General features: G+C 41.1%; 1 protein-coding gene across 2 annotated transcripts in view; it reads right to left on the bottom strand.

Moving 5' to 3' along the window:
• TASP1 (taspase 1) overlaps nucleotides 1–20,994 on the bottom strand; it is a 172,261-nt gene that overhangs the window by 141,345 nt on the left and 9,922 nt on the right. For both annotated transcript variants that reach the window (XM_026653183.2, XM_026653182.1), the window contains exons 3-5: nucleotides 17,942–18,009; nucleotides 14,552–14,620; nucleotides 332–452 (exon numbers count right to left, since the gene is read on the bottom strand). In XM_026653183.2, the coding sequence (XP_026508968.1) occupies nucleotides 332–452; nucleotides 14,552–14,620; nucleotides 17,942–18,009 (258 nt within the window). The remainder of the gene's footprint in view (nucleotides 1–331; nucleotides 453–14,551; nucleotides 14,621–17,941; nucleotides 18,010–20,994) is intronic.

The raw sequence follows: 20,994 nt of genomic DNA on the forward strand, positions 1-20,994 counted from the left end.
AGCATCTCAACACTATTTATACTTTGCAGCATAGCCAAGGCCCCAAGCCTAAAAGGTGCTCCACTTGAACAAACCTGTATCCATGGGAGCACCTTACAGGATCAGAGACTGAATTACCTTCATGACAAACTAGAATGCTTAAAAAAAAAAAAAAGAGTACTTAAAAGCAAAGTACAGAGTTTTATAGTAATTATGGGCCCAATCCTCCTTCCACTGACTTCAATGGGAGTATTTCGGAGTGAAATTGAGAGCTCTCCTTCTCTCAAGGGAAAGCATTAATAATCTTTAAACATGAACTGTATTTATGCTTTATAGTATACAGTTAACATACCACTCAGTGCTCCAACTGCTCCAAAATTTAATGACTTTCCATCCATTATACTGGCATCACATTCTATCTCACCCAAAAGGTTTAGGTTAGATCCCATTCCTGCATTTGTAAAGGGGGAATCCTAAAAACATAAGAACAGGCCACAGAGTAAGATACATACACATACACATTCATATCAGGGCCGGCTCCAGGCACCAGCATGGGAAGCAGGTGCTTGGGGCGGCCAATTCAAAGGGGCGGCACTCCGTCCGGTATCGGGGCGGCACGTCCGGGTCTTAGGCGGCAATTCAGCTGTGGGTCCCTCATTCCCTCTCTTCCTCTTTGAGCTGCTGCCGAATTGCCGCCTAAGAGGAAGAGAGGGAGGACCCGCCGCCAAACTGCCGCCGAAGAAGCGGTGCGATTTAGCTGCCGCCGAAGTGCTGCCGCTCATCTTTTTTTATTTTATTTTTTTTGCCACTTGGGGTGGCAGAAAAGCTGGAGCCGGCCCTGCTTCACATATCTGAAACTCAGTATCATTAGACTGACAACACTCACCTGGCCAAAAAAAAAAAAAATCTATGGAACTTTCTACAGCAAGTAACTGAATTGCTGTAGAAAAGGAAGCTTCCCTAGATGGTTATCTTGGACATGTTACAGTGTAAACTCAATATACATTACAATGATGGTGTATTTAAAATGCACTGTGTTACCATAAAGGACAACTCTAGCCATACAGCAACCTAGGAAAGCCTTTTGTTGAAGACTAGATTTGTGGCAGAAGCAAAACTTCTCCAAGGAAAAAACAGATCAGTGCATTTGGCACCAAGAACCTTCTACAAACTAATTCAGATACACATGTGCAGCCTCCGCAGTAGAGGCCACACACACACTTCCATGCTTAGTCTGTGTTCTCATAACAAATTTGCAAAGCTAGTGTATATTTGTTATGATTGATAATCTACATTTCTACAGCACTTTCATCCTCAAGGATCCCACACAAATAGAGTCACCTACACAATCACAGATTTAAAAAAAAACAGAATTATTCCAGTAGTGTTGCCTATTTTCATACTACCCACCACTCCATAACTAGTTCAATTTTTGCTACACTGAACTTGAATTGGCAGCAAGACATTCAGGAAATGTCACACTGTCCAACACAAACAAAATGGTGTGGGAAGGGGAGAACAGGGAAGGAAAGGTTAAGTCCAAATCTCAAGCACGTCTTCTCCCTTTAAGTTTTGTATCTCCATTTCTGTGACTGTCGTGAAAATGCCTCTGGGGTGGCACAAGAGAGCTGTTTGACATCAGTACTAGACAACTAATTTTAACTGGAGAATAGACCATATCTAATTAAAGAATTAAAATGAATTTAACTGAACAGTGGTTAATCAAGTTTTGTTATAGTTCCTTATGGAAGCACCATAGAAAACGATTAGCATATACTAACCTTGGTCCTAATAAATTAAAAGGATGATGCAAAAAAGCAGTTTAGACAGAGATGGAGGGTCTAGGGACTAGAATGTGGAAAATGGCAATACAGAAGACAGGGAAAAAAAAGTGTTGGGAAATCCAGATCAGACAGTAGGATCTCAAGCTGAGAGGAGTGTCGGGGGGGGAGGGGGGGTTATATAGGCTTGGAATGTTTATATTTTTAACTGGTAAATATCAGCGAATGTCGATTACAGATACAAACCATGAAAAATTATTTCCATGGATAATTGAAATTTACAGACAGTCAATAAACGAAAAATGCTGCCTGAGAACTTAGAGTCAAAATCCAGTGATTTAGACTTTTGAATTAGGTTGGTTACAAATAAGCTAACGAACAAATAGTAGAAACGGCTATGATTTGTTGATCTACGGATATTTATTTTTTATACTTTGACATGGGGTGTTGACAGTTTGTGACTTAACGGTTTATAAACAGGGCCCTACCAAATTCACAGCCGTGAAAAACACGACACGGACCGTGAAATCTGGTCTCCCCCGTGAAACCGAGTCTTTTGTGTACTTTTATCCTATACTATACAGATTTTACCCTAGACCAGGGGTCGGCAACCTATGGCACGCATGCCAAAGACGGCACGCGAGCCAATTTTTAATGGCACGCTGCTGCCTGCCGGGATCCCGCTCAGCCCGCTGCCGAACCCCGGCAGCGGGCTGAGCCGGACCCCAGCAGGCACCAATGTGCCATTAAAAATCCTGCCTGACCCAGCCCGCTCTTCTCCGTCCCCCGCCTACCGCTCTCTCTGACGGGGGCAGAAGCAAGCTTGGTCTTGCCGGCTGCTGCTGTAGGACCGGCTCCGCCGGCAGCCAAGCTTCCCCCTCCCCCACCACTTCCCCCAGCGTGCTGCGTCGAACCCCGCCTCCTCTCCCTCCCTGCCGCCGATGGCCCTTGCGAGGGAGGGGAGAAGAGCAGCCCCAGTGCCCTCACTGCTCAGACCGGTAAGGAGGCAGAGAAGAGGCGGGGGAAGGGGGTTAGGAGCGGGGCATATCCCTCCAGCCCCCTGCCGTGAGCCGCTCAGGGGGCTGGGAACACCCCCCTGATCCCAGCCCACCCACCCCCAGCCCTCTGCCCTGACTCCTGCACTCCCTTGCACCCCAGCCCCCTGCATGCCCCCCCAGGACCCCATCCCTGATTCCTGCACCCCCTCACACACACCCAGCCCTCCGCCCTGACCCCTGCACCCCCCTTGCACCCCAGCTCCCTGCATCCCCCGACCCCATCCCTGACTCCTGCACCCTCCACACATACCCAGCCCCCCCACACCCCATGCCCTGACTCCTGCACCCTCCACACATACCTAGCCCCCCACGCCCCCTGCCCTGACTCTTGCACCCCCCACATCCCCACCCTGAGCAGCAGGTTGGCAGCGGGCTGAGCAGGGCCAGCGGCTGGGACTCCAACTGGCAAGGGGCCGGCAGCCAGAATCCCAGACCGGCAGCGGGCTGAGCGGGGCTGGCAGCCGGGACCCTGGCTGGCAGGAGCCAGCGGAGGGAACCCCAGACCAGCAGCGGGCTAAGCCAGTCTAGGGTGCCGGCTTAGCCCGCTGCTGGTCTGGGGTGCCGGCCCCGCTCAGCCCACCGCCGGTCTCGGGTCCTGGCCCCCGGCCCCGCTCAGGCCGCTGCCGGTCTGGGGTTCTGGCTGCCAGCCCCTTGCCAGCCGGGGTTCCGGCCGCAGGTCCCGCTCAGCCCGCTGCCGAACTAGGTGAACGGAACCCCAGGTTGGCAGCGGGCGGGGCAGGTCGACGGCTTAAGATCAGCATTTTAAATTTAATTTTAAATGAAGCTTCTTAAACATTTTGAAAACCTTGTTTACTTTACAAACAACTGTAGTTTAGTTATATTATATACAGACTTATAAAGAGAGACCTTCTAAAAAACGTTAAAATGTATTACTGGCACGCGAAACCTTAAATTAAAGTGAATAAATGAAGACTTGGCACACCACTTCTGAAAGGTTGCCGACCCCTGCCCTAGACTATTCGCTGGGGGAGACCAGCGTTTCTCAAACTGAGGGTCCTGACCCAAAAGAGCAGATGATGGAGCAAAGACATGAGGAAGGGTAGTGAAGATACCAGTCTAATAGGTGATACTGGCGGTAGAATGTCTGTGCCTAATCGGGTAAATAATGTCAGTGAAGCTAAACGGCAAAAATTAAGATGTTTGTACACTAATGCAAGGAGCCTAGGTAACAAAATGGAGGAACTAGAGCTACTGGTGCAGGAAGTGAAACCAGATATTATAGGGATAACAGAAACATGGTGGAATAGTAGTACAGGTACTGGAGTACAGGTATTGAAGGCTATGTGCTGTTTAGGAAAGACAGAAATAAAGGCAAAGGTGGTGGAGTAGCATTGTATATCAATGATGAAGTAGACTGTAAAGAAATAAGAAGTGATGGAATGGATAAGACAGAGTCTGTCTGGGCAAAAATCACATTGGAAAAGAAAGCTACTAGAGCCTCCCCTGAGATAGTGCTTGGGGTGTGCTACAGACCGCCGGGATCCGATTTGGATATGGATATGGATGTTTTTAATGAAGTAAACACTAATGGGAATTGTATGATCATGGGAGACTTTAACTTCCCAGATATAGACTGGAGGACAAGTGCTAGTAATAATAATAGGTCTCAGATTTTCCTGGATGCGATAGCTGATGGATTCCTTCACAAGTAGTTGAAGAACCAACAAGAGGGGATGCCATTTTAAATTTGGTTTTGGAGAGTAGTGAGGACCTCATAGAAGAAATGGTTGTAGGGGACAACCTTGGTTCGAGTGATCATGAGCTAATTCAGTTCAAACTAGATGGAAGGATAAACAAAAATAGATCTGGGACTAGGGTTTTTGATTTTAAAAGGGCTAACTTTAAAGAATTAAGGAAATTAGTTAGGGAAGTGGATTGGATTGAAGAACTTGTGGATCTAAAGGCGGAGGAGGCCTGGAATTACTTCAAGTCAAAGTTGCAGAAACTATCAGAAACCTGCATCCCAAGAAAGGGGAAAAAATTCATAGGCAGGAGTTGTAGACCAAGCTGGATGAGCAAGCATCTCAGAGAGGTGATTAAGAAAAAGCAAAAAGCCTACAAGGAGTGGAAGATGGGAGGGATTAGCAAGGAAAGCTACCTTATTGAGGTCAGAACATGTAGGGATAAAGTGAGAAAGGCCAAAAACCATGTAGAGTTGGACTTTGAAAAGGGAATTAAAACCAATAGTAAAAGGTTCTATAGCCATATAAATAAGAAGAAAACAAAGAAAGAAGAAGTGGGACCGCTAAACACTGAGGATGGAGTGGAGGTTAAGGATAATCTGGGCATGGCCCAATATCTAAACAAATACTTTGCCTCAGTCTTTAATGAGGCTAATGAGGAGCTTAGGGATAATGGTAGGATGACAAATGGGAATGAGGATATGGAGGGAGATAATACCACATCCGAGGTAGAAGCCAAACTCGAACAGCTTAAGGGGACTAAATCGGGGGGCCCAGATATTCTTCATCCAAGAATATTAAAGGAACTGGCACATGAAATTGCAAGCCCATTAGCAAGAATTTTTAATGATTCAGTAAATTCAGGGGTTGTACCGTACGACTGGAGAATTGCTAACATAGTTCCTATTTTTAAGAAAGGGAAAAAAAGTGATCCGAGTAACTATAGGCCTGTTAGTTTGACATCTGTAGTATGCAAGGTCTTGGAAAAATTTTTGAAGGAGAAAGTAGTTAAGGACATTGAGGTCAATAGTAATTGGGACAAAATACAACATTGTTTTACAAAAGGTAGATCGTGCCAAACCAACCTGATCTCCTTCTTCGAGAAGGTAACGGATTTTTTAGACAAAGGAAACGCAGTGGATCTAATTTACCTCGATTTCAGTAAGGCATTCGATACGGTTCCATATGGGGAATTATTAGCTAAATTGGAAAAGATGGGGATCAATATGAAAATTGAAAGGTGGATAAGGAACTGGTTAAAGGGGAGACTACAACGGGTCATACTGAAAGGTGAACTGTCAGTCTGGAAGGAGGTTACTAGTGGAGTTTGTTTGGGTTTTTTTTGCAGGTGTCAGGGTGTAAAGAGTCTACAGAGAGAATGAGAAGGTGATTGTGTAGATTTGAACATAAGATGGATATAAATACACCATTTTATTAGCTTTATAAGTGGTCAGTTATGAGAAATTCAAAGCATCTGTGTGGATACAATCATTTTAGTTTGTGAGGATGTGAAGTCCAGATGTCCTTAGTGCACAGACAAGAAAAAAAAATTAATTACTTTAAAGAAGTGACAGTGTCTGAACAACTTTTCACTGTAATGACCGTACTACAGAATCCTTAGAATAGAAAGTACTCACTCCACAGGCTCCTTTTACAACACTCATCTCTGTATTTCCCTGCCTTCCTCAAGTGCAGCACGGAGAGAAGGAGCATATGGCCCACATACTAGAAAAACAGAGCTTCCCCCACATCACATAGAACGTACACACTAAGCCGAGTCAAAAATCTTTAACACTACTCCTTTGTTATGAGTCACAACTTGTGTAAAAAAGTAATATTTGATTAAGACAGTGGAATGTTGGCAGGTCTAACTCAGTGCATGGGGGAGCCACCACCTCAGCGGTCTTACGAAAGGTGGAAGGATGAGGAGCAGCAAAAGACTTTGACAACTTTACTATCTTCCACCTTTCAAAGGTATGAAAAACCCTGCCAGTGAAAGTCACAGCCCCAGGGCTAAAAGGGAAGGCAAGAGTGGGTCTGAGAGGGATTGCTCCAAGAGGCTTTATAAACTCCAATTCTCCTAGCTCAACAGAAAATTAGAGCCTCAGAATGCTGAAGCGCCCCAACTTCAAGAGCTGTCTAAGCCTCCCAAGCTCAAGGCTGATCAGACAAATCCTGGAACTGAAGTCTTGGAGACTCGTCTCTGCTGTCTCATTCCAAAGGTGTTGGACTAACAGAACCATCTCTAGAAGAGTGCACCCACAGAAGCACAATCATATGTTCTGGTGATTGTGCCAGAGCTACTAACTGAAGAGAGAGCCAAATCCTAAGAACTGGCACCATGGGCAAATGGAAGGAACCCTCAGTGCTATAACAGGAATCTTAGCAACAAGGACCCTCTTTAGTGCCTTCCTCTTTGGGGAAGGCAGTAAACTCTCTGGCACCAGATACCTTTCAACTTGTTTTTTATGTTTAAGGGCAGCTGAGGTGGCACTGGTGTGGATTTGTCCTATAAGCAAAGATGTGCTTGATGCTTTTGAGATTTTTCCCAATGAAGGTCCCAGCATTAATGGATGCATCATGACGTGACAGGCTCAGACAGAAGATCCTAGGACAGAGGGATAGCCACATCAGATTGTTCCACTAGAACAAGGCTCTTAAGTGCCAAAGGAATTTCCTGCACTGACATACCAGTTGGTGTCAGCTAGGTTTCCATATTTCAGTACTTAAGTAGTTCCTAGAACCAAAGAAGGAGAAATCAGCCTCGACATCAGTAAAGTTTCAGCAGCAGAAGCCCCACTTCTGAGCTAGTGTTTATTTGTGCCAATAAAGCTCCAATGCTTACTGAAGACCTTGGCACTATAGTCTCTCTCTGGCACAGACTTTAGTTCTGTGGTCATGCCTGACTGAAGAGAGAGATGGCCTGCTCCAACATAACAGGCCTGAAAGTTGGTCCAATGACAAATCTAGGGACTGAGGGCCTCATTTCAGAAGACATGGATCATCTTGTCTACTGGTGTGGTCCCAAGGCGTGCTGCTCTGTATATAGGGCCTTCAAATCTGGACAAAGTGAGCTCCCCTGTCCGAACAGAAAATGGCATTGTGCATCCACTTCCGGGAGAATGTGGGAGCATTAAATACACCGTCTACAACTATCTCTTTTTATCTGAATCTTTGGAGGCCAGATCAGCCATGACCAAATGTTTAAGAACCCTTGTTCAATAATAACTGGCCAAATACTACATAGCTATCATACACATTAACAAAAATAGGGAGAGTTTTAAAATGAAAAGTGAATTCTTCCATCCAGGTATACAGAGATATTCTTTAAAAAGTGACAGAATCCTGTGGCACCTTATAGACTAACAGACGTACTGGAGCATATTCTTAACACCCACAGACATCCATGGTAAAAAATGAATTGACCTGGCGGGGGCAATCAGACCTTTTTTAACCTCAGCTCCAACCATTTGATGCTGGCAAGCGGGCAACGATGTAGCTTAGGCACTGCTTTGCAAAAAATTTCAACAGCATCAGAGGATGCATGCCATATGGGAGAATATGCAAAGGCCACTTCAAAGAATTTACCTTTTAATGTTTAAATGGAAGCAGAGCACTCCTTTATATTTCTAAGAAGTCTCAACTGATTGGGGAGGTGAGCAGTGCAGTCATGAGCTTTGCAGATCAAAATGCTTGCCCTGTCATCATATAAAAGTGGAAGAGGGGAGGGAAGAAGAGAAGAAACACTGTCCATAGCATTTTAGCCAAAAGGAGCCTAGCCACATGACATGGAAGACATTGTTTAAGAAACCTACATCCACTGCTTTTACATCACCAGCAACGTACATTTAACTTATGATTCTTGCATCTACTGAGATATAAAATTTTAGCTTCTAAAATAAAAATTAGATTGTCAACAAAAAAATTGCACTTCATCCTGTAATTTCTCCTAAACTACTGAAGCTATCATTTTCTTTTTTGATTCCTTCTCTCCTTCAAGATATACTTACAATGTTTGCCAGTTTCACAGCATACTAAATTTTTTAGCTGTGGTCAAAGTTGGAAGGCTTGTAGAAGTTACTCATTTTTGACAGTCCTGGAATTACACCTAGCCAAATAGTTATAGCACTCTACTTTCAACATATGTTAAAGTAACACTTCAGCTATCTTTGATATAGTTTTGGCCAATTTGTTTATGCAAGCATTGTGACTACTAAATTCTATTCAAGAGACATGCATATAGACAGCCAGCATTTAAACAATAAGATTATAAAGTTGCTTTCTTACTGGAGGGTTGGTGGCACTGAGAAGTGGCCTCCTGGGATGAATCAAGTCCTATTTTGTTTAATGAGTTAAAATGTTCTTAAAGAAAATCTTAAATTAAAGTCAGAGAATTAAACAAAGCTCAACACATACCTATGCATCATACTATGCCAAATGGAAGTCATAAGCAAATGGAACCAGTTTTTTAATTTATTTTAACATTGTAACTATAATTAACAATTTTGAAAAACTATGTCAGAACCTCTTTAACTTTCCAGTTTACATAGACCCCTTTACTGTAATAGTGCTGTGCTTCTCATTGCAAATTAATTGTTTGTACTTAATTTTAACAACACAGACTTTAGTTTCAAAAGTGTAAATCTGCGGAGGTTAATCTTTTCCTATTAATGTACTCAAGTTAAAACTCAATCTAGTTCTACAAAATAGGTCATATCACACAGTTCACTTCAGTATTTAATTGAAAGCAACAGATCTACAGTACAGAACGCCATAGATCTAATATTAATTAGACTTGCACACTTGATAGGTTAGATTTGTTTTAGATTCTTTATGGTATCTAGTAAGAGGTACTGAAAGTGTCTTTTCCAGTTCAACTGCAACATTAAGACACAGTAAGTGGAGCGGTTTCACTAGTAAACACAAATCTGGCATTTATTTATATAGCATTTTCCATCATAGGATGAATAATCAGTTCTGAGCCCTGACTTAAGTATCATCTGTTTACAGCCTTGTAATAAGTCAGAGGAACACAAGCTAATGCTATTGCACAAACTGTGTCCATCATATGTTCAGAGAGAAATCAGAGTGCTTGCAACTTTGATCACTAGAGTATTTGGCTCTGCTTGTGATTATTTTTCCCCTTCTACATGATCAAGTCTTAAAATATTTAACTGGGTGTCCTTTAGTGCCTCTTTCCAGCACCTAGACAGTGACTCTCTGAAGTGCTATAGAGATACATAAAAGCTTAATCATATGGATTTCTTCCGATCTTCCATAAAAAAACAAAACAAAAAAAAACCAGCATGTGGTTATTGTACACTGCAAGTCAAAAAATTAACCCAACTCTTGTGTTCCAAGACCAATTGAACAGTCAGCTCATATGTGGCAACTGATGATAGAATTGTGCAAAAGCGAATGGCTCAGTGACCATCTCCTTAAAGAATCATGCAGTGTTTTAATAATCAGTCTTCTGAAGTATCCACTAATTTATTACTGCAACATACACAGACTTTGGAGTTAGCATCTTCATTTGTTATATTCAATTATGCAGCTCGCTGAAATTCTGGGAAACACATGATCAGGTTGCCAAATATGACGGATGACACTTTATAAAATTCAGCAGTGTAGTATTAGGTTATATGAACAGCATTCACAGTTAGTTGCTGTTCATTAGTTTGTACATGTAAGCTACTTTGCCCACATAACTGCTAACATTTTATCTTAATCATGGAATTTATTGCATTGGAGATGTTCATGCAGTCACGCAGAGATGGACTGTTCTTTCTCCACTTAGAGGCTGCAAAAATAAAAAAAGCAGCCAGCATACCACAAGCAAACTGTCAGCTCACTCATAAAAGATCAAGAGCAAATTTTGTTCCTCAGCAACTCTTTGAAGTGATGCCTCTTGGACTGGCTGGAATTCCATGTAATAGGAGTTGTGTAACTAAGCAGAACTGGGAAAAATCCATCTTTTGTGACACTTGCCTAAAAAGATAGTTGGATCTTCCAAAATTCTGAAGAGAAAGTAGTTTGTGAAACACATAATAAAGAATATCTAGACCACTGGAAAAAGAGCTATGAGCTATAATCTATTCTATAGCTTTCAGAGTTTGAGAAATAGACTCAATACTCAGGATTTTATTCTGTTGTTGCACGCTAGAAAGGTTCTTTGTACTTCAGCTGAAAAGATTTGTTCAGACTGTCTTATAATTAGGGCTGAAAAGTGATTAGAAAAATTAATCGCAATTAATCACACTGTTAAACAACAATAGAATACCATTTATTTAAATATTTTTGGATGTTTTCTACCTTTTCAAATATATTGACTTCAATTATAACACAGAATAGAAAGTGTACAATGCTCACTTAATATTTATTTTTGATTACAAGTATTTGCACTGTAAAAAAAGAAAGAAATAGTATTTTGTAATTCACCTAATATAAGTACTATAGTTCAATCTCTTTATTATGAAAGTTGAACTTACAAATGTAGAATTATGTACAAAATAAACTGCATTCAAAAATAAAACAATGTAAAATTTTAGATCTTGCAAGTCCACTCAGTCCTACTTCTTGTTCAGCCAATCGCTCAGAAAAACAAATTTGTTTACATTTGCAGGAGATAATGCTGCCTGGTTGTTTACAATGTCACCTGAAAGTGAGAATAGACATTCTCATGGCACTGTCGTAGCCGGCATCGCAAGATATTTATGTGCCAGATGTGCTAAAGATTCATATGTCCCTTCACGCTTCAACCACCATTCCAGGGCAAATGCATACATGCTGATGACGGGTTCTACTCTATAACAATCCAAAGCAGTGTGGACCGACGCATGTTCATTTTCATTATCTGAGTCAGATGCCACCAGCAGAAGGTTGATTTTCTTTTTTGGTGGTTCGGGTTCAGTAGTTTCCACATCAGAGAGTGTTGCTATTTTAACACTTCTGAAAGCATGCTCCACGCCCCGTCCCGAGCAGATTTTGGAAGGCACTTGAGATTCTTAAATCTTTGGTCAAGTAGCTGTAGCTATCTTTAAACATCTCACATTGGTACTTTCTTTGCGTTTTGTCAAATCTGCAGTGAAAGTGTTCTTAAAATGAACCACATGTGCTGGGTCATCATTCAAGACTACTATAACATGAAATATATGGCAGAATGAGGGTAAAACAGCAGGGGATGTACAATTCTCCCCCAAGGAGTTCAATCACAAATTTAATTAATGCATTATTTTTTTTAACGAATGTCCTCTGGAATGGTGGCCGAAGCACAAAGGGACAAACGAATGTTTAGCATATCTGGCACATAAATACCTTGCAATAGCCAGCTACAAAAGTAGGAGCAATGCCAGCAAATCAAGGGAAGTGACTATTCCCCTCTTTTCGGCACTGGTGAGGCCACATCTGGAGTACTGCATCCAGTTTTGGGCCCCCCACTACAGAAAGGATGTGGACAAATTGGAGAGAGTCCAGTGGAGGGCAATAAAAATGATTAGGGGGCTGGGGCACATGACTTATGAGGAACAGCTGAGGGAACTGGGCTTATTTAGTCTGCAGAAGAGATCAATGAGGGAGGATTTGATAGCAGCCTTCAACTACCTGAAAAGGGGTTCCAAAGAAGATGGAGCTAGGCTGTTCTCAGTGGTGGCAGATGACAGAACAAGGAGCAATGGTCTCAACTTGCAGTGGGGGAGGTCTACGTTGGATATTAAGAAAAACTATTTCACTAGGAGGATGGTGAAGCACTGGAATGGGTTACCTAGAAAGGTGGTGGAATCTCCATCCTTAGAGGTTTTAAAGGGCCAGCTTGACTAACCTCTGGCTGGGATGATTTAGTTGGGGTTGGTCTTGCTTTGAGCAAGGGATTGGACTACATGACCTCCTGAGGTCTCTTCCAACCCTAATCTTCTGTGATTCTAAGAAGAGGACAGCATTGTCTCCTGTAAATGTAAACAAACTTGTTTGTCTTAGCGATTGGCTGAACAAGAAAGAGGACTGAGTGAACTTGAAGTTTTACGTTGTTTTGTTTTTGTACACTTTTTTTATTTCAATTACAACACAGAATACAATATATACGAAAATGTAGAAAAGCATCCAAAGTATTTAATAAATTTCAATTGGTATTCTATTGTTTAACAATGCGATTAAAACTGCGATTGATCGCGATTAATTTTTTATCACGATTATTTTTTTTGAGTTAATCGCGTGAGTTAACTGCGATTAATTGACAGCCCTACTTATTATTAAAATCAACACTACAATAGCAAAATAAGTTAACGAGTTGACTTAATTTACATACAGATTCTCACAATACATTCTGGCTAAATCAGAATACTCACTGTCTTAGGAAAGGTGATATTCTTGCTACATAAAGACAAGAGGGATGGGGTTACTTCATTAAAGGGACAGTCAACATGAAAAACTACAGTTTTAATCTACTGAAGTTACAAAATGACTATAAATGGAAGAGAGGAGAATACATTTCTCTATTCTGTTTATTTTGTTGACTTACTATATTCAATATCAATTTCCTATGATGGTGTTTCACACAGCAACAGAGAGAGACTGTTTTTTTAAATGAAGATTTGGTTCTAAAGGTTACAAAAACGGGGAGGGTTCTCAGGCAGGTGAAGTAGCTAAAATTTTTTTTTTTTTTTTTACATTTTACTATGTTTAAGGTTGGCATTCTATTCAGAAAAACTCTTTTACAGAGCAATATACCTAGATATTAAGCCATCAGCCCTTAGGAAACAGCAGTTAGTCCAGAATCCTGAAGCTCTTCCCCTCAGGAACACAGACTACCACAGACACATCACACATATCCTCCACTCGGAAAACTGGCTTCCCATAGAATATCAAGTCAATTTCAAGGTCTTGGTCATTATCTTTAAAGCACTCGATTACTTGGGTCCAACATATCTAAAAGATTGAATAAACACCAGGAGGAAAATTGTGATAGACTGCTCTGCTCATCAAGCAAAATGGAATTTTTAAGGAGTGTTCTGAGGATATTTTATAAGCTAAATTCAGTTACGTATAAGGCTAATTGTGGACGTATCCACTAACAATCATCCTCACACCTAAACCAAAATCTAATAAAGAATTATTAAGTTTAGCAAACCATGTTAGAGTTATAATTCATTATTACAAAGTTTACTAATATGCCATTTTGAAACAGAATGTAAATGAAGTAATGTCTATCACCTATGCCACCTCTTCTCCACAATGCAATACAACTATTCACCTTAACATGATCTCATGACTGTCATAAGAAACAAATTGGCTTTATATTTATACAGCATCTTCCTAAAATAATCCAAAAGCGCTGAAAAATATGCATAATATCATTTACCCTGAAATGCGTGCCACCCCAGAGGTGGCTACATCAGCACTACTACTACACAAGAGCTTTAAAGGAGAGGGAGTTAAGAGTAACTTTGACTGAAGTTGTAGAGGTTTTGTTTTGTTTCATCTACTATCAAGCAAAGTAGAAAGTAACTACTCAATGTGAAATTTCACCAGGAAAATAAGGCTGAAATATGGACCATCTAATGTGTTATGAGCTCTGTAATGAACAGAAATGATCAGAGCATCATTTATCTCATCCAAGAAGCCATCTGTGGGTTGTGTCTAATAAGATAGGAAGAAGTCAGAAATGGATAAACCCAAAGATAGAATCTATCCTGCATTTGCAGGGAATTCTCCACTTTTAGTATTATCAGATATTAGAGACTGTGGCTGGTAAAACAAATTTGATGCTATTACTGCTGACGTATAATAAATACATATTCAATTTGAATATTGGAAGGCAGTTAAACCTCTTTAATACATTAAGGGCAAGCAAGACAATTAAAAAGTCAAAGGCAAATTGCAGACTAAATTTTACTTTTGCACAGATAGGTCTATTTAAAGCACTGAAAGAGTATTCTCTGTAAGTTACAAGTTGAAATGTATAGCTTTATATAGAATTGGGATATATGGCAATAACATGTTCACCTGGTTTAATTCCTGAATTAAAAATAAGAAGTACCTCTAGTTCAATTAGTGCCGCAGTCACTGCATCAGTTGCAAGAGCACCAGCCTGAAGTTTTTCAATTGCCTGTGAAACAGAATTTTTAGTTGATGAGTTTGGATTTAATAATTGTATGGCTAGTTCTAATGATTTTCTTGGCACTGAGTGAGACAGAATCCCCACCACAAGAAAATTCCAATCTAAGGCCTGGTCTACACTAACCTCCCAATTCGAACTAAGATACGCAACTTCAGCTACGTGAATAACGTAGCTGAAGTCGACGTACCTTAGTTCGAACTTACCGCGGTCCAGACGCGGCAGGCAGGCTCCCCCGTCGACTCCGCGTACTCCTCTCACCGAGCAGGATTACCGGAGTCGACGGCGAGCACTTCTGGGTTCGATTTATCGCGTCCAGACAAGACGCGATAAATCGAACCCAGAAGTTCGATTGCCTGCCGCCGAACCAGCGCGTAAGTATAGACGTACCCTAAGGCTTTGTCTGCACTATACAGCTTTTAGCGACACAGGCATGTCGCTAAAAGTCAGGCAGTGTAGCCGCTGTTTGTCGGCACTTTTGCTGACAAAATACTTCCACCCACAATGAGCGGCATTCACACTGTCAACGGGAGAGTGCTGCTGCAGACAACGCGCTGTTCACACTGACGCTTGCCACAGCAAAACTTTTGTCTTTCGTGGGGGGGGGTTGTTAGCACCTCTGAATGACAAAAGTTTTGTTGCTCAATTGCCAGTGTAGACATAGCCTAAGAGGACAAATAAGACAAAAGGCACTGTGAGAGAAGAAAGTCTTTACAAGATTTGAATACATGATATTATTGTTCTGGCATCATGAAACCACACTGCACTTGGCAAAAAAAATTTACGGTTGAATTTTATAGAAACATATGTCTCCCCCACACTTGAACTAATGATAGGGCTCTGACACCAAAAAAACCAACCCTAAATTATATTGTGTCATATTGAGTTGCTGCCATTAAAATGATTAGTTGTACCATTGAGTAAGTTTGTCCAGATGTTAGCAACACACACATTTGAAAGGATTAGATTTTTAATCATTAAATGTCAGTAAACATTGATTTCACCATATATACACCAACTGACGAAAATATATTTCCATCAATGATAATTGAAATTTACAGATAAGCACAGTAAGAAAAATGTTGCTTGAGAACGTCTTAGAATTGATTTAAGGATATTTATTTTGTATATTTTGACATGTGATGTTGACCATTTACAAAGCTTTAATTTTTTCATTCTCTCCATCTACTGTCATTAAATAATTATCTGACCCACCCCCGTGTTCCTGAAATTGTGAAAATTTAAATCTATTAAAAATATTAAAATGCTTAAAAATAATCACTTTTGAAATTATAAAAAAATAAAACTCAAACCTCTGCCAAGCCTAGCAACATAAATGCAAAATAAACAAGGGATGATCTTTGTTCAATTTTGACCCTAAAAAGATATAAACTTTTGGAGCCATGTAATAATTTCCCAGATCCACGCTGTACAAAAACATAGAACTTCTACTCACAGCAAATTCCCTCAGTGAACTCACAAGAACTAATGAGGGCTGCATTCTTAGGGCATGTCTACTATTACCGTAGATCGACGCTGCGGCGATCGATCCACCGGAGGTTGATTTAGTGAGTCTAGTGAAGATCCGCTAAATCAACCGCCGATCCTCTCCCGTCGACTACGGTACTCCACCGGAACGAGAAGTATAAGGTACGTCAACGGGAGAGTTTCTCCCACTGACCCAGCGCCATGTAGACACCAAATAAGTCAACCTAAGCTACATAACTTAGGTCGACTTAACCCCATTGTGTAGACCTGTCCTTAGTTGCAGCATAAATCTTATGCTGTTTGTTCTTACTCAAACATTATGTTGGCTACCTAGCTCAAGGAACCAAATGGAATCTCAAGTTACCATTAGCATTATCCTCAACAGCAAGCAAATTTATCACTCAGGCAAGTAAGTGGAAAAGTAGTATCACAAAACAGAGATACCAGGTAGGACTGAAGTTCAGTGTTAAACTACTCAAACTGTACTGATACTGCATGCTTTGAAACTCTGTTAGTTACAAAGTGAGATTGGTATTTGGAGATGAGGGGTGGGATTTTCAAATAAGTCTATGAGACTTAGACACTCAACTCCTTCAGACTCCCCTGAAAAAGTCAGCCATATAAATCTTCCATCAAAGCATTGAGGGTTACTTTTTAATGGAGATGTTACCATGCAATCAGGGAGAAGTGATTTTATATCTGCAAGTATTCAGATATTTTGCAAGTTACTTCCAATTTCAACAGTCTTTTTACAAAAGAATCCAATAATCTCTACACCAGCAATAATCTATAAGACATTTAATATATAGGCCAAAAGTAAATGTAGTTTTCTATATATCCAGCTACCTAGACCTCAAGATTCCCATTTGAACGGTTATATTAAAATGAAATCTCAGTCAAACTGTAAACACACAGCATTTCATTAAACAAGCATTAAGTTACACTAGGGAAAAAACATTAATCCAATTAGCGCCTAAACTTAACGGGAAGAATTAATCAACTCTTCTCATATTCTATTCCAAATTCTGCCACAGACATGCTGTAGTATCTTGGCCAAATGACAGTTTCTGATATCCTTATGGAGAAAAGCAATAAAATCACTACAAAATCACCATTTAAATATCCAGGTCAGCCAGATGTCCATAGAGGGATGGATCTTCCATAAATAAGCTGTTGTCTCAGGCCACACATATTAGGTGTATATAGTCCTGACCAGTGACTGCCAGCCAGCCTTCAAGTAGCATGGAAACATGATTTGGAATCATGATATGAAATGAAAAACACAATTTGTATGTGTACCTAGAGCAAGCCCTGGAACCAAAATTGTTGCATGAGCAGAGAACCACCACTCTTTTCTTTTAATAATCCACATGTATTGCAGCCCTCTGAAGGAGACAGAATGTGTACGTAGTTTCTGTGCAAGTGAAAGAGGTATAGTACAAACCATAATCCTTTGGGGGATTATGAAATAATATTTATTGATCTATTATTCAAATCACACTTCTCAAAGTTTTACCATTCTTCCCTTATGGAGTGCACAGTGGTTCCTGTTTTTTTATTGCTGTTTCTTTTTTGTCCACAGAAATGTCAACCCTTCAGTACATAATTGTATCCAGGGGATAGTGTTAATGAATCCCAAAATAAACACTTCATGCAAACACACTTTATGCACTTCTGAATAATATCCAAAACTCTCACAAAACAGATCAAAACTTTAGAGACTAGACCCTAAAACCTTTTATAAATTGAACTCTAGTGAACTAAAATTTGTTAGAAGCCTGTTGATCCTCTAAAGAAAAAAGTTTGGAACTGGGGAAGTCATACCTTTTGACAGGCTCTTTTGCAAACATGTTTGTATTCTTTAGCTTTGGATTCAGAATGATAACCTGCACCTATTATTAAAGACAGAAAAACAAAGTTAAGTCAAGCTTACAGTAAGCATTCAAACTAATATATTGGGATAGTGTTTTCACCAGGAATTACAATACAGGCTGACAACCGCATCTTAACTCAGATGTACATAACTCTATGTCATTTTATAAAACAGAGACTACTGATCTACTTCCATCACAGATTAACACTTTCAAGCATTTCAAAATTAATCCAGTATTGCCACTGACAGTCATCTACACTATTGATATAAGTGGAGAGGTACAAGTCCCAGTATTTTATATAGATATTTTGACTCTCTAAATATTCATTGGGAGAGTCTAGTTTTGCCTATTCCTGGAGAGTTTCAGACATGACAGTTGTCACTATATTAAGCCACCAAAAAAAATATTGCTATGGTTTTAAGAGAGTCATGCTCCACTTTTTCTTTTGTATCTTCGATCACATGAGTTGGCCCTCCTTCCACTTTGATACCTGCACTAGCTTTTTTTTAAAACTACTGCTTCTGCTCTGTGACTGCCAGACGCAGTTTCTTGAGAAAGATTACATGAAATATGTCTCTACTACGGTCATTTTCAATCTCCATTTTGTTCCTGTTCCTTGCCTCCCCAAACTGACTCCAAGCATCTCTCTGCCCATACCCTAACCTTTTGCCACTCCTTTCTGCCGCCACAGGTCTAGAAAACCAGTACAAGTACTATCAGCAACGGATGCCATAGGCTTATAGTAATTTAACATTTAATACTAGCAAACTGCCTTTTTTTTTCTTTTGTTACTTGTGATATTCATCCCAGCTCCCTCTTCCTCATCTTCAGTGCTGTCTGTGCTTAAGCTTCTTTTAAACAATCAGTTTAGTTTATCAGAAACGAAACTAACACCAATAGTGGAGGAAATATGCCATAAGCAGCAGCATATTAAACATGTCCATTTATTCTTAAAACAGTACAAGCAGGGTCTTTAAACACTGACTCAGAGCAAGGTGTCCTGCACATATTTGCTCACCTTAAAGGTCTTATTCGTTTTTTTAAAAAATACACATTGCTATTTTTAGCTCCTCGAGCGTTTTAAGTATCACCAGGCTGCTTTAATCAGCTGCAGTTGTAAGACTGTAGGCTCTTTGGGGCAAAATAAGTCTTTGTTCCATGTTTCTATGGTGCTTATTATAATGGGGTCCTGGTCCCTAACTGGGGCTACTAGGAGCTATGGTAATACAAATAATTCACTTCACACTATGGTCCAGAAACAAATGCTAAAGATGAACCTGCCACTATATTTAACAAGATTCCTTGTAGTATCAAGGAACTAAATGTACAGTATTATTTTCTCTAGAACGTTAACTATACTAGAAGTTTTTTTGAACCTTAATTTCCCAATGGGTGAAGCATCAATGGAGGTGGAAGGGACACCTGGTATAACTGCAAACATAGGTAATTTACAAGTCTGAAAAATCTTGGTGCACATAAAATCTAGTGTTTCCTCAAGCCTAACACCCTAAAGTGCTCCTTTTCCCTTCACACATCTCCAGCTCACTTCCTTTCTTTTATTAAATTAGACCCACAAATTGAGGAAAATTTTTCCCTTATCCCCACAACATAAGAATAAAGCATCAACCAAAGCAATCAGTCAGGATGTCAAACCGTGCTAAAGAAGTTTTCACCTAGACAGCATGCTGGGATCACCATTTAGCCTATTTTTTCACAACACTTGTGCTTGAGAGAGCATACCACCATGTGATCAGGTAGCAAAACAGTTAAGGCATTTATGCTGTGACCCAAAGAGTCATCCCATTATCCAACATATTCTATCATCCCTTGTAGCCACAAAGCATTGTGGGATTAGGGTCACAGAAGAAACAGTAAGAAGTTTCTGGTGCTGTAAGGGCAGCTGGCTGAAGGGACTGGTGCTGGTGTGGAGGACACCACACGTGAACTGCACAGTGCTCAGTTCTGAGGCAGCACAGCTGCAAGAGTCTGTGAAGCTGAATACACAGCCCCTTCAAGCATTGCCTTACCAGCCTGGATCAGAGTACTGTGCATGTGATGGGAAAAAGGAGCTGCTTTGTAACTGGGTGATGGGCAGGAAGATGCACAACAGGATTGAAAGCAGGAATCACCGCAGCAGCAAGGTAAAGAGAGAGGAACAAGGAGCAAACTTCTCCCTTTCTCCACTGCCTGAATATCCATAGAGTCCTAACAGTCCCATAATTTAGCTGATCTCTCAGACAACATGATATGACCCATCTGATGCCCCCTTTCCAATCCATCAATTAAGTAGTGCTGACAAAGCATGGTAGAAACTCTGTGCACAAGACAAGTCATGTAGCTCTTTCCCACAGCCCAATGCCAGCCCTAAATGTATGGGTTGTTAAATTGCAGTTATCTCATAGCATGGATAAGTGCCAACAAACCGGCCTGAACCCCTCTGCATGCTGGATAACAGAAGAATGGGAAATGCTCCTTCCACCTTTGACTATCCCAAACCCACCCTAACTTAAATTCAGCAAACATGTAGGAAAGAAGGAAACTTCACTGAGCCAGAAGTACTGGCACGTTACACATTTGCACATTTTTAAGAGTAACTAAATAGCTTTTGTTCAAGCTTTGCAAAAAGGCACTAAAGTAGGGTTACCATATTTTAAAATAACAAAAAGAGGACACTCCAAGGGGCCCCTTCCCCGTCCCCAACTCTGCCCCCTTCCCCGCCCCAACTCCGCCCCTTTCCCAAAGTCCCCGCCCCAACTCCGCCCCCTCCCCTAAACGCTCCTCCCCCTGCTCCTCCCCCTCCCCTGCTTCCCGCAAATCAAATGTTCGCGGGAAGCCTGAAACAGGCAGGCAGCAGGTAAGCGGGGGAGGGGGCACAAGGAGGCGCGGCCCAGTCCGGCCCCCCAGCCAAGTGGCTCCGGCCCCGGCGGCTCCGGCCCAGCTCGGCTCAGGCCCTGGGGCGCTGGCCCCAGCCCGCCCTGGCCCCAGCGGCTCCAGCTCGGCTCG

Source organism: Terrapene carolina, unplaced genomic scaffold (assembly GCF_002925995.2).
Source record: "Terrapene carolina triunguis isolate 2854851 unplaced genomic scaffold, T_m_triunguis-2.0 Scaffold132, whole genome shotgun sequence".
Lineage (NCBI taxonomy): Eukaryota > Metazoa > Chordata > Testudines > Emydidae > Terrapene > Terrapene triunguis.